The 12,728-nt window shown below is 44.6% G+C and overlaps 1 protein-coding gene across 3 annotated transcripts in view; it reads right to left on the bottom strand.

Moving 5' to 3' along the window:
* LOC127319753 (uncharacterized) overlaps positions 1–11,092 on the bottom strand; it is a 48,946-nt gene extending 37,854 nt beyond the window's left edge. The window contains exons 1-10 of one of the 3 annotated variants that reach the window (XM_071819704.1): positions 10,919–11,090; positions 10,609–10,799; positions 4,395–4,558; positions 3,923–4,181; positions 3,598–3,826; positions 3,349–3,499; positions 3,059–3,274; positions 2,094–2,249; positions 1,936–1,956; positions 1,792–1,856 (exon numbers count right to left, since the gene is read on the bottom strand). In XM_071819704.1, coding sequence (XP_071675805.1) covers positions 1,792–1,856; positions 1,936–1,956; positions 2,094–2,249; positions 3,059–3,274; positions 3,349–3,499; positions 3,598–3,826; positions 3,923–4,181; positions 4,395–4,511 — 1,214 coding nt within the window. In that variant the 5' untranslated portion in view covers positions 4,512–4,558; positions 10,609–10,799; positions 10,919–11,090. Of the gene's footprint in view, positions 1–1,791; positions 1,857–1,935; positions 1,957–2,093; positions 2,250–3,058; positions 3,275–3,348; positions 3,500–3,597; positions 3,827–3,922; positions 4,182–4,394; positions 4,559–8,556; positions 8,639–10,608; positions 10,800–10,918 lie in introns of those variants that run through there. The other 2 variants (XM_071819702.1, XM_071819703.1) reach the window with 2 other exon arrangements.
* Positions 11,093–12,728: the final 1,636 nt, after the last annotated feature.

Below are 12,728 nucleotides of genomic sequence, written 5' to 3'. Positions count from 1 at the left end.
AGTTGCACCTGCTCTCTTGGCTGGGTTCCAGCATATTTATTTCCCGTTCCTCTAGTGAGGTCTGCGGGATCGACCAAGGGGTTACCCAGTGGATCGAAAGCCTCAGACTGCTCATCTTCCTACACCTCGTGACCTGATGCTGTGAGCACGCAGATTTGATGGTATGCCGAAGTTGCGCTATCGTCGAGTTCAGGGTCTTGAATCGTCGGGTTCTTGCTGCGTGACACTAAGTTTAGCGCCCGCGTATTGTGCGTAGGGTAGGTGACACCGTCGTATAGATCGGCGAAGACCTCCTTGGTAGCGGTAGAGTTGGTTGTGTTGGTGAAGTCGAAGTTGGTGAAGCTCTCGAAGTCACTATCTTGGGATAGATCAGTTTCCGTGACCGACCCGAAAGTCATCCCACCGAATAGATCGGCGAGTTTTCCGCTGTCAGCGGGCTTGATGATGCATGATGGCGAGACTTCCTCATCGCCTGACTCGACGGATGACGCTGATGATTCTGAGTAATCAGGCCCGGCCGCCGACAGTCCCGAAAAAACGGTGCGATCCCTCTTTCCCGACGAGGAAGCGGAAGCTCCCGAACGTCATCTCCATTGCTTCTTCCAGGTTGGCATATGCATGCAAACGGGCGGGAGGGTGAGGAACAAAATCGACAGGGCCAATTTGGATCTGTTTACCTCCGTCCATTGCATTGCTTGCTGCCGACGATGATGATGATGATGGTGCCATCGAGATTAGGACCTTGCTACCTCCAATTCCCACGGACGGCGCCAATTGACGAGGGTTTAACTCGTCAATGCCTACAAGTTGTAGACTTGGGTTTCGCAGAAAGTAGAGGGCAAGTAGATCTCGAAGGTTGTCAGACGAACAAAGGTGTCTAACTTAACGAAAAAGTAGTAGCTAGGGTTCACAATGATTCGATCCTTATTTCGCCCTTAGCTTCCTCTTTATATAGGAGGTGAAGCCGAGGGTCTTTCCGTATCGTACAAGTACAAATCATCGGGCCGCGCTAGGCCTTTCCTATATTGATACAAGTTTCCTATAATAACTCTATTTTCCTAATCCGAGCATCATCAATCTTCTGGGCCTTGAAGTCTTCGAGTCCATGGGCCTTCTGCACAAATTATAAGCCAGGGGTACTCATACGACATACCACTTAGGCATACCTATGTCACCCGCGCCGACGTGGGCGTCGACGGCCGCCATGGCTCTAACGGGAGCTCAACAGGCGAATCTGCCGATGGGCAGATTCGATCCCCTCCCTGGCATCGATCCTCGCCGTTGGGCGGAGATCAATGCGGGGCACTCGGCGTTAACCGGGAGAAGCCGCATCCGCCGGGGTTTGACCCGTGCCAAGGCACGTCTCCCGCTTCATCCCTTACCCGTTGCCGTCCTACGGTGCACAGATGGCGTCCTGAGCACGTTTATGCACGGCAGTTGATTATCTTCATGACTCTTAGTGTCATTTGTACTCATCTCTGTGCTTGAATGTATTTGGCTTTATTATGTATAATTTATATCTTTGTATTGTATCTATTTGTATGTTTTGGCTCGTTGGAGTCATTGTTGTCATATATGTTTCTTGTGAGTTTTATTGTGAACTCGTTGTAATGCTACCATTTGTTTTACTTCCACCTGCATCACGTGTATGTTTTTATGTGCACATCGTGTAGGTAGACGTCCCTAAATCGATAACATGTGGTGTAATGGTGCCGGTTTTAGAGTGTCACAAATATTTACTTAGATGGCATGAAAATAGTAGAATAAGTATTGGTATAATCATAAACCTACCAAGGCTTTGTTGAATGCGCATCCATGCTAGCCGCCTCGCTCAAACCCTCCATGTAGTCTATGATCTGAACAAATAATGTGGTGTAAAGTAACACGTGAGAGGACAAGCAAGGGTTACAGAAGAGAGAAATAAATCTGTGTTACCTTGATTCTTGGTCTGACCGGCTGCCGGATAATGAACAACCCATAGCAGTAGGTAAGAAAACAATAGCGTGAACCAAAGAATAAATATTAGACAATATCGTGATGCACGGATAATTAAGACATATAGCATGTGAACTTAGTTGATTTGCAAAACGGACCTCAGATTTTGACGTACCAACTTCCGGATCACAAGCGGTTGTTATTGTTACTAAGTGCGGCATACTTCTGTTGTCAGTTATGCGGAGTTGATAAGAGATCAATTTTTCTTTCAGGATATCCAGCATCTTACGATCGGTGGTAATGCAAGGGCACAGCTACAAGAATAATCCAAATCAGCTCTTAATTAACTTAACACTCACACACAAAAATAAACATGTATGTAATCTGAACCTGCTTATAAAGTCACAAACTTGGCAGAAACATTAGATCCTAGCCCATGTTTGATACCGTCTCTCTAGTGACATCGCACTTCCTTCCATACTTGTTACTACTACTTCCGCTAATTACGTGTAGAGTACCAATTACGCACGGTTTTTCCCCTAATATGTTCCACCTCCCGCTAATCCTGGATCCAATCTCTCAAGCATACGCCACACGTCCCCTCGCAGTCTCGCTGCTATCCGTCGCTGGAAGCAGCCGCCCTGCCGCCGGATACACTGACGGTAAGCAGCTCCCCTGCGGTCGAGTGAACGGTCCGGCTGCGACTATGCCAGATTTTATGATGTGGCTGCCCGATCAAGGCTGGGTCCCAGCCGGTGAGTCTTCTCTGTTGCAGTTGCTTGCCTTCGCTCAAGGGATTGGATCGACTTGCTGTAGACGCAGATGTGCTGGTCTGGTTGAGATATCTTATTCGATTGAAGTTAAACACTACGATTTTGATCCTGAATCTTTACTCAATTGGTTCACGACTCAGCTTCTGGGTTCCATTGGAACTCCAAGCATGTATACGCTCTTCTATTCTTCACTGCATCTTCTCACTAGCATCCTAGGAATAGTCTAGGGACATCTTCCGGTAATAGGATGCAGCTAACTGAGTGTGGCATTTTGAATTTGCACTATAAATTCAGAATTTTTTTTATCCAATATCGCACAAAAAGATAAATCATGTCCTTAGAGGTCGCACCTGATTAATCGATGAGTCTAAGTCATTTCTTAATGCATCAGGAATCTGGACCCAAGATTCCGTCTTATTAAGAGTATTGACGATTACACCAATACTTGGCCTTTTGTGTCGCTCAGCCTCCACACAACTTAAAGCTATTTCGATACATCTCCTTACTTGTACAGAATATCTGTGCACTGATATCGATTGTAGCCTATTCATCCACTTCGTATGTACCTAACAATTAAAAAAACATTTATTTCATAAATATGAAATATAAGTATGGACAAAAAGGCAGCACTTTGTCTTACATGCTCAATGAATTGTTGGGAAGACATTTCAGTAATTCTGGAGTAGCCCTTTCGTCCGGTCATCATCTTTATGATCACGACACCCAAACTGAATATATCAAACTTAATTGAGATCAAACCTTCGTTTATGTACTCTGGTGGTATGTACCCACTGCATGGGAAATCATGTATGTTAATGTGTGATACTATTCAGACAATGCAAATTTTATCGTACAGAAAATGTAGGTTCACATGAAAATATCGGCTTACAATGTTCCTAGAACACTGTTTGTCTTTCTTGTTTTTTCTTCTAAGAACAGCCTTGACACGCCGAAATCTGCGATTTTTGCTGACATGTTCTCGTCTAGTAATACATTGGCTGGTTTTAAATCTAAATGATACATAGAAGGTTCTAATTTCTCATGAAGGTATTCCAAGCCCTCACATATCCCCTTTATTATCGCATAGCGTGTACGCCAATTATGTCTATTAGATTTATCTGCAGAGAAAAAAACAAGAATCATCATCAATGTATGTGTTAAATTATTTCTTAAATTACTACCTCCTAGTACAAGTAGAGTACCACAGATCATACCATAAATAAAATTGCCAAGGCTTCCATTATGCATATACTCGAAGCAAAGCACCCTCTTAGTCTTCTCAGCAAAAACCATCCTTCCATTGTACGGCATACATTCTTTCTTAGTTTCATGGCAATATCCTACTAACCGAACAACATTTTTGTGGTGAAGACTTGCAAGGTTGTGATACTCCTTCTCAAACTGCTCATCTCCAAGGTCTATACCGTCTTTAAGCACCTTCACGGCAATCTTTTGTCCATCTTTATGCTCTCCCTATAGAACATCTCACATGTGTTGTCAGTTTTCTAATTTTAGCAGCATATGCAACATATATATATAGCAGACAATGGTACATATATAATCATGCTTGAATATGCACCAACCAATATCCACTTGTGTTGTAAATGTTTGACATAAATGTTCAGCAGGAGGAGACCAAGTATGCAAGGTGCCATTAACAATACCAGTAGAGAACTTAAATCGTACCAGGTAAACATCTCCATACGTGCCGCCACCAAGTTTCCGGTCCCGAGAGAAACCATTTGTAATTTCTTCTAATAAATGAAGAGGCACAGGCTTTGGCGCGACGGGTGTGGTGTCCATGTTACTACCTTAATTTTCTTATAGAAAATAAGAAAGGAAGCTGTTACCTGAAAATAAACGTTTACATTTCATAGGTATAATATGGTTCACCCCTATGAGTGTGTTTCGGAAAAAAAATTATCACCAAAGATCTAGCAATGGCCAAAGAAAGATACACACAAGCAGGTGGAAGCACTAGATCGGTCAAAGTTGATCAGGAAGAACATGCAGTATTAGTTAGCATTGATAACCTAATTGGTACACCAAAGTATAATCAATGCGGAAAATACTCCCTCTCTCACAGTTTATTAGGCGTACGCGAATTCCTAGGTCGCAAATTTGATTAAGTTAGCATTAATTATATGTTGTAAAATTTATATCATTAGAAAGTTTAGATGATCTATTTTCTAATGATATAATTTTCGTATTATATAATTTAAATTATAAAAGTCAAATTGGCGACCTAGAGATACGGGGAAGACTAATAAACTGAAAAGGAGGGAGTACAGTATAAGTGGGTGTTTGGAATGTCCGAATTCCTTTTTTAGGGTGGATAGTAGAACTTCTCTTTAGAGTATCTTCACCGGTGATCCCAATAGCACACTCAATAACACTATGGAGGTCTGACGCTATTTTCGAGCCACACCGGCGCATCCTAAAAGTGGCCTCCCGATTTTGGATCCCAATAGAATAGATGGCATTACCGTGTCGCCCCCTACAGTTGAGGTGGGAAGCAGACGCTCCGGCACTCCGCGCCACATCGGATTTCGCCCACGGGTTCCGTCTGGCAGCCGTACATCAAACCGCACAGCTATTCCACCAAATTCCCCCTCATGCTCACAACACCATTCTCCCGCCCGCCGATCAAGTTCCCGCCCACCTCTATAGTTCACGCCCAGAGCACGCCCTCAACCTTGCCACCGCCTCTTTCGACATGCCTTCGAAAAATAAGGCGCCGACACCAGCGAAGCCATGCAAGGCCCCACTATAGGGAAAGTCGGCAACTGTTGAGGAGGTGATTAGTAATGCTAGTTAATTAGGAAACAATAGAAGGGCTGTTGTGTAAAATGGTGTCGCCTGTAGTTGTATATGTACAGAGAAAGGGGAAATAAAAAAAAGGGGAGAAGCTTCTCGGCTGTGTGAGCTGCAACCTGAGTTTCCCTCTTCTTGAATCCAAATCCATCCACTAATTGTTGTGATTTGAGTGTATGAGAGTATGGATTTCAACATGGTATCAGAGCAATCGTGCTTGGTGGTGGCATCTGGCCTGTGAGGAGCAGCGGTAGTGGCGTCGGCGACCGTGGAGTTGCGACACCGGCGGCAGGAGTTACAGGCTGTGTGGGAGGTCGCAAGGAGGGCGGTGCAGAAGGAGCATCGTCACGTCGTTGCAGGGAGACGAAGGCAGAAGTGGAAGGAGGTGTTGGCTGTGGCGCCGTCGGTCGAGGGGCGAGCCGAGGTGACTGAGGTGGCTGCTACACGACGGAGGACAAGATTGGGAATTTGGGATTGTGTTTCTGCTCGACAGACACATCGTTAGTTCTGGAGATTATTCATTCTGTTGTTGTCCATCTTGAATGAGTGTTGTGTGTGCACGTAGAGTGTTTGAGGAAATGTCCATGAAGGCTGATTCATCTTCTAGAGGATGCAGTGTGTGGTACTGCGACTATTGTGGAAGACATGGTCATTTGAAGGCTTTATGCTGGGATCTTTATAGCTGGTATAATGATAATGGATGCAGCAGCATGGTGAATCATAATCAGCAACAAGAAAGTATAAAGGAAAGGGATGGTTGCTTCAGGTCAGGTTGTCCTAGACGTTGGGCTCATGAGTACCCATACTTTGACAAAGGTAGAGATGATGAGTACTTTCAGTATGGAACTGGCTGTAGTATGATGTACAAAGAAAGGACAAAGAAAAGAGCACATATGTCTGTTAGCAATGGAGCATCACACACCGTGAAGGTTCAGATGACAGTTGACGAGTTGCAGGAATGGCACAGATTTAAAGAAATAAACAGTAGGCATATACCAACCACAGAGATGTCTGTAGTGTCAGCTGATGTCTGCAGTAATAGTTCACATCTTGCAAAGCATAAATATAACTGTACTGCTGCACAATGGCTAATTGATTCAGGGGCATCCAACCACATGGCTAATTCTTACAATGAATTTTCTGATTATGCCCCGGATTTTAAAAGGCAAAGTGTCAAGCTTGCTGATGGGTCTACTCAAAGTGTGATGGGATCAGGGACAGTAATGTGCAATTCAAATATTACTCTGCCATCAGTGATGCATGTTCCCTCATTTCCGATTAAGCTGTTATCCGTTAGTTGCATTACTTGTGAGCTTAATTGTGCCGGCATCTTTCTTCCAACTAGGTGCGTATTTCAGGAGCTGGGAAGTGGAAGAATATTAGGAACAGGGACCATGCGTGACGGTTTGTATTACCTAGACAAGGATGTATCGCCCCTAGTTGCAGCTGTTCTATCTTCTTCACCGCTGGAAGAATTTCTACTGCAACATCGCAGGTTGGGACATATGTCATTCCCTATCATGGGTCAACTCTGCCCTAATCTCTATAATAAAGTTAAGAAGGAAAATCTGGTGTGTGATGCATGTCAATTTGGGAAACAAACTAGGAGCTCTTATGTGTCATCTGATAACCGGAGTGACACGCCACTTCAAGTTATTCATTCTGATGTGTGGGGTCCTAGTGGGGCTTCATCTTTAAATGGTTATCGTTCATTTGTTACTTTTATTGACTGTTGTACTAGAGTCACTTGGGTTTATGTGTTAACGGACAAGAGTGATGTGTTTGAGTGCTTTGTTGATTTTCATAATATGATCAAGACACAATATAATGCATCCGTGAAAGTGCTGCGTACAGATAATGGTACAGAGTATGTAAACAAAGAATTTGACGAGTATCTTCCTAGCTTTGGCATTATACATCAGACTACCTGCCCTGGTACATCTGAACAAAATGGGCTGGCAGAAAGGAAAAATAGGCATTTGTTAGAAGTTACTCGTTGCCTTATGATGGAAAAGAATGTTCCTAAGTTTCTATGGACTGAAGCGGTTATGACTGCAGCATATTTAATAAACAGAATGCCTTCTAGAATGTTGGACTATAAAACACCAATTGAATGTTTGAAAGGAGAGACATCTTACGTGGTTCCACCCAAGGTCTTTGGGTGTGTGTGTTTTGTGAAGGATTACAGGCCATCTGTGGGAAAGTTAGACTCACGAGCACTAAAATGTGTATTTGTTGGTTATTCAGGGAAACAAAAAGGTTATAAATGTTGGTGTCCATCCAAGAGAAGAATGTTTGTGAGTATGGATGTGGTGTTCCGTGAAAATGAACCTTATTATGGTGAACCAGTTGATTTAACTGGTGTATTTCCTAATTTGTTTTTTGATGATGCTTCAGATGCACATATGGGGACAGGGGGAGGAAAGGCAGAAGAATACAATGATGCTGCTTCAAGAGGTGTGATAATTGGTGTGATACAGAGTGATAATGTTCAAGATGGTCGAGGAGTAGAAGTGGATCAGGAACAGGGGGAGGAAGCATTGATATCATCCGACACACATCAACAAGAACAAGAACCTGAACCTCAACATCAACAAGAACCTGAACCTGAACCTCAGGTTCCTAATCCAGTCCAAGAACCGACTGTTGCATCCGAAAGTCCAGGTTCATCCTCTTCTAACACTAACAATTCCTTTCGATGGTAGGAAGCTACCAAGTAAACTAGATGTTTATAAAATGTCCAATTATGTTTCATACTCTTCTGTTGGTCCTAAATATGGATCATTCATCGCAGCACTAGATTCTGCAATACCCATTCCACACAATTGGCAGGAGGCAAAAAACACCCTAAATGGGGAGCAGCAATGCTAGAAGAAATGGCCGCGTTGGATAAAAACAACACTTGGGTTCTTACTGACCTACCCCCAAATAAAAAGGTGGTGGGATGCAAGTGGGTATTCACAATAAAGCATACTCCAGAGGGTAAAATTGAGAGGTATAAAGCCAGGTTAGTGGCTAAAGGGTATAGTCAAACCTATGGTGTGGACTATGATGAAACATTTGCTCCAGTTGCAAAAATGAATACTATCAGGACAATTCTCTCAATAGCTGCAAATAAAAAATGGAACTTATATCAAATGGATGTTAAAAATGCTTTCTTGCATGGAGACTTAGAAGAAGAGGTCTACATGGATATACCTCCTGGTTTTAATAGTATTGAAACAAGGGGGAAGGTATGTAGGTTGAGGAAGTCTTTAATATGGACTCAAACAGTCACCTAGAGCATGGTTTGGGAGATTTAGAAATGAAGTTTGTTCAATGGGGTATAAACAAAGTAATGCAGATCATACTCTATTCTTTAAACAAAGAGGCGAGCACATTACAATCCTTGTGGTGTATGTGGATGATATTGTGATCACAGGTAATGACAATGAAGAAATAGCATGGTTAAAGAAGATGCTAGCCAAATCATTTGAAGTCAAGGATCTGGGGCATCTACACTACTTCCTGGGTATCGAAGTGGCCTATGGAGCAAAAGGTATATTTCTATCTCAGAGGAGATATGTGTTAGAATTATTGGCTGAAACTGGGATGTTGGAATGTAGATCAGCACCTACTCCCGTTGAGCAGAATTTAAAAATTATGGAAGCAGCAGGAGGTCCAGTAGACAAGCATCAATATCAAAGGTTAGTTGGTCGATTAATATACTTGTCACATACTAGACCAGATATTGCTTATGGTGTAAGCGTTGTGAGCCGATATATGCATGATCCTCGGTCTGGTCATTTAGATGTAGTGCATAGAATCCTTAGATATTTGAAGGGTTGTCCTGGTAAAGGAATTATGTTTGGAAATCATGGGCACTTGAAAGTTGAAGGCTTTGTTGATGCTGATTGGGCTGGGTGTGTTGATGATAGAAGGTCTACCTCAGGTCAATGTATGTTTGTTGGAGGTAATCTGGTTAGCTGGAGAAGTAAAAAGCAGAGTGTGGTGGCTCGATCAACAGCAGAGGCAGAATTCAGATCCATGGCATCTGGTTTGTGTGAACTAATATGGTTGAAACTTCATTGTGATAATCAAGCTGCCATCAACCTTGTGCATAATCCGGTCCATCATGACAGAACCAAGCACATTGGAATAGATCGACATTTCATAAAAGAGAAGGTTGATGAAGGTGCCCTAGTAATCAGCTTTGTTAAATCTCATGAACAACTTGCTGATGTATTAACGAAAGGAGTTAGTGTGGTGTCTTTTATAACCCTGTGTAACAAGATGGGGCTAATCGACATATTTGCCCCATCTTGAGGGGGAGTGTTGAGGAGGTGATTAGTAATGCTAGTTAATTAGGAAACAATAGAAGGGCTGTTATGTAAAATGGTGTCGCCTGTAGTTGTATATGTACAGAGAAAGGGGAAATAAAAAAAAGGGGAGAAGCTTCTTGGCTGTGTGAGCTGCAACCTGAGTTCCCCTCTTCTTGAATCCAAATCCATCCACTAATTGTTGTGATTTGAGTGTATGAGAGTATGGATTTCAACAGCAACCATGTCGGTGGAGGCAACAGGTGGAGCAGCATCACGGCGGAGAGAAGTAGACGTCGCTGGCCGGCGAGGACACCGCCACCGCGGCGGTCGTTGTGGATGCGGCGGCACATGTCTGCCTCCGCCTCTGCCTTGGAGGCGCGCAAACCGACTGAGCTCAACAATCCCGTCTTTTCCCCACTGCTGTTTTAGGCGTGCTTGCATTGATTACTCGCAGTTAATTAGGGCAGTTCAAGATTATGAACAAGATACGGTTTCACTCCAGAATTTTCCGGGAATAAGTATCCTAAGTACAGGGAGAGATGCAATCATGCAAAGGGCATCCCGAAGCAAAACGAGAGACTTTGAGGTAGTCACACACATGCACGTAGGATACAAACCAAAGACCAGATCTGAAATCTGGGAAGCGACAGTTTGGTTGCCGCAGAAATCTTGAAAAAAAAAAGTCCGTATTTGCTTGAGAAACTAGAAGGGATCTGGGAGGATGAAAGAAGCATGGATCAAAACAGCTTGTAGGCAGGAGATGGATGGATGGGAAGAGAACGAACCTGATGAAGATGGCTGCAGGAAGAAGCAATGGTTCGTGAACGCACTTGGGAGCTGAATGAGCCGAACGGTGCTGGGCTAAGAAGGAATCGAGCCTCGTTCACGTCACACGGCCGGCCGGTTGTTGAGGTACGATACTAATCAAAGGCCAGATCTGAAATCTGGGCAGCGACAGTTTGGTTCCCCCAGAAATCTTGAAAAAAAAAAGAAGTCCGTATTTGCTTGAGAAATTAGAAAGAATCTGGTAAGAGGATGAAAGAAGCATGGATCTAAATAGCTTGTAGACAGGAGATGGGTGGCAAGAGAGCGAACCTGATAAAGATGGCTGCAGGAAGAAGCACTTGGGAGCTGAATGAGCCGAACGGTGCTGGGCTAAGAAAGAATCGAGCCTCGTCACACGGCCGGCCGGTTGTTGAGGTACGAAATCCTGTGTACCCTGTGTACCTCGTTCTGCGTAGCATACATGTTGTACAGCTTACTTGGGCGTGTTTCCGATCCATCCAGCGGCACGGGTTCGGGTTAGGAGGAGTTCCTTTTAGCCACTTTTGACCAATCAATCATTTATTTTGGGGAGCGGCTGAGAACCGGAAATGGTACTATTAGAGCATCGCAGCCGTAGGAGGCCCCGGGGTCCGGATTGGACGTATTTTTGGTATGGGGAGCAATAATTTTCCAGCCGTTTTCCCCCACACGGCCGCCCAGTTTTTTGGCTAATCTCACTGACACGCGGGCCAGAGCGCGGAGTTTGCTCCATCCGGAGTCCCCGGCAGCACCCCGAGAACCCGGGGATGGCCTGGGCTCTCCGGATGGATGAAACACCTAATCCGGACGAAAACGAGAAACCAGGGGCACGACTGGGCCGTTTTCGTCCATCCGGATGCAAAAAAGGCGTCCTAGGGGCCTCGTCGGGGACACGGCTGGGGATGCTCTTAAGGAGGGCTTATTCAGTTCTCCGAATTGGAAGAGTATAGACGGCTACACGCACATACCCACACGTTTTGTTTGTTCTACGGACAAGCAAAGCCTATTCGAGTTTCAGGGAAACAAAGATAGTGTCAGGGAACAAACAATGTGTCGTCTCGTCTCTACTAAAATACTACGCCCTCCAATACATAATAAATAATAAATGTAGCTAATTTTATTATGTAGTTGTTCGAAATTAGCGACACTATATAGTATGACGGATCCAATTGAGGTAGTACCAGATGCAAAACCACGCGCGGCTCCCATCACTTGTTTTTGTTAATTCTGCTTCAACCGCTTGTTTGGCATCTTGTTCTTGGACGAACGTGGCATATGTGCCTAGATTCTGAAATTTGAGTCCTGGAGCTATGTTCAGGCGCGATGAATTTCTCATGTGCCATTAACACTGGAAAGTAATTGGCTAACCTCAATAGAGTTTGTCGTCCCGTGACGGTGATGTTTGGTTCCGGTACGTTTTCGTTGGGTTTATTTGCTACTCCAAAGGGCTTTGCCATTGTCGACGTGGTACTGCAGCAAGCGGCCCTGCGGCCTACATCGCCGGACCCAAGCACTTCGCTGTCGTTGATCTGTTCACCGCTGTCGTCCTCCTTCCGTTGCGCGGGGTGTCCGGAAGGTCGACGGTCCTTCGTCGACGTGGTGCGGTTCCTGCCCCTGTCGATGGCGGGGGTTCCGCCGAGGGGTCCGGCCTCGGGTCCTCCTCTGTCGCAGGGACATCCTCGTCCTAGCACCGCTATGTTTGCGGTGGAGGGGACACCCGTCCCTCCGTACAATGCTCCTCGCCCGGCAGGCGTGCCATTCACTTCGTCGGGACCTGCTCCTCTACAGCCTAGCCTGGAACGCCCCGCTGCCGCGCCCCCTCATGGGTATGCTTACGGGGTCACGGTACGGTGAGACCGCCTGCAGTACCTTATGCAAATACTTATGCTCCTGCACCTGAAATATTCAAATATTTTTGAGCACTTTCTTGTTAAAAGTTTTCCATTTGAATTAGTATTTAGAAGTAATCAAGGTTTGGAGAGAAAATTACAAAAAACCACCACATATCAGGCAGCCGTTTCAAAAAGCCACCACTTTACGAATTTTTTTCAAAAAACCACCACTCTAGCGCTAACACGTAACAGATAGCACTGATTCGTAT

This window comes from Lolium perenne, chromosome 5 (genome assembly GCF_019359855.2).
Source record: "Lolium perenne isolate Kyuss_39 chromosome 5, Kyuss_2.0, whole genome shotgun sequence".
NCBI classification, from domain to species: Eukaryota; Viridiplantae; Streptophyta; class Magnoliopsida; order Poales; family Poaceae; genus Lolium; species Lolium perenne.
This window is presented reverse-complemented; position numbering and strand designations above follow the sequence as displayed.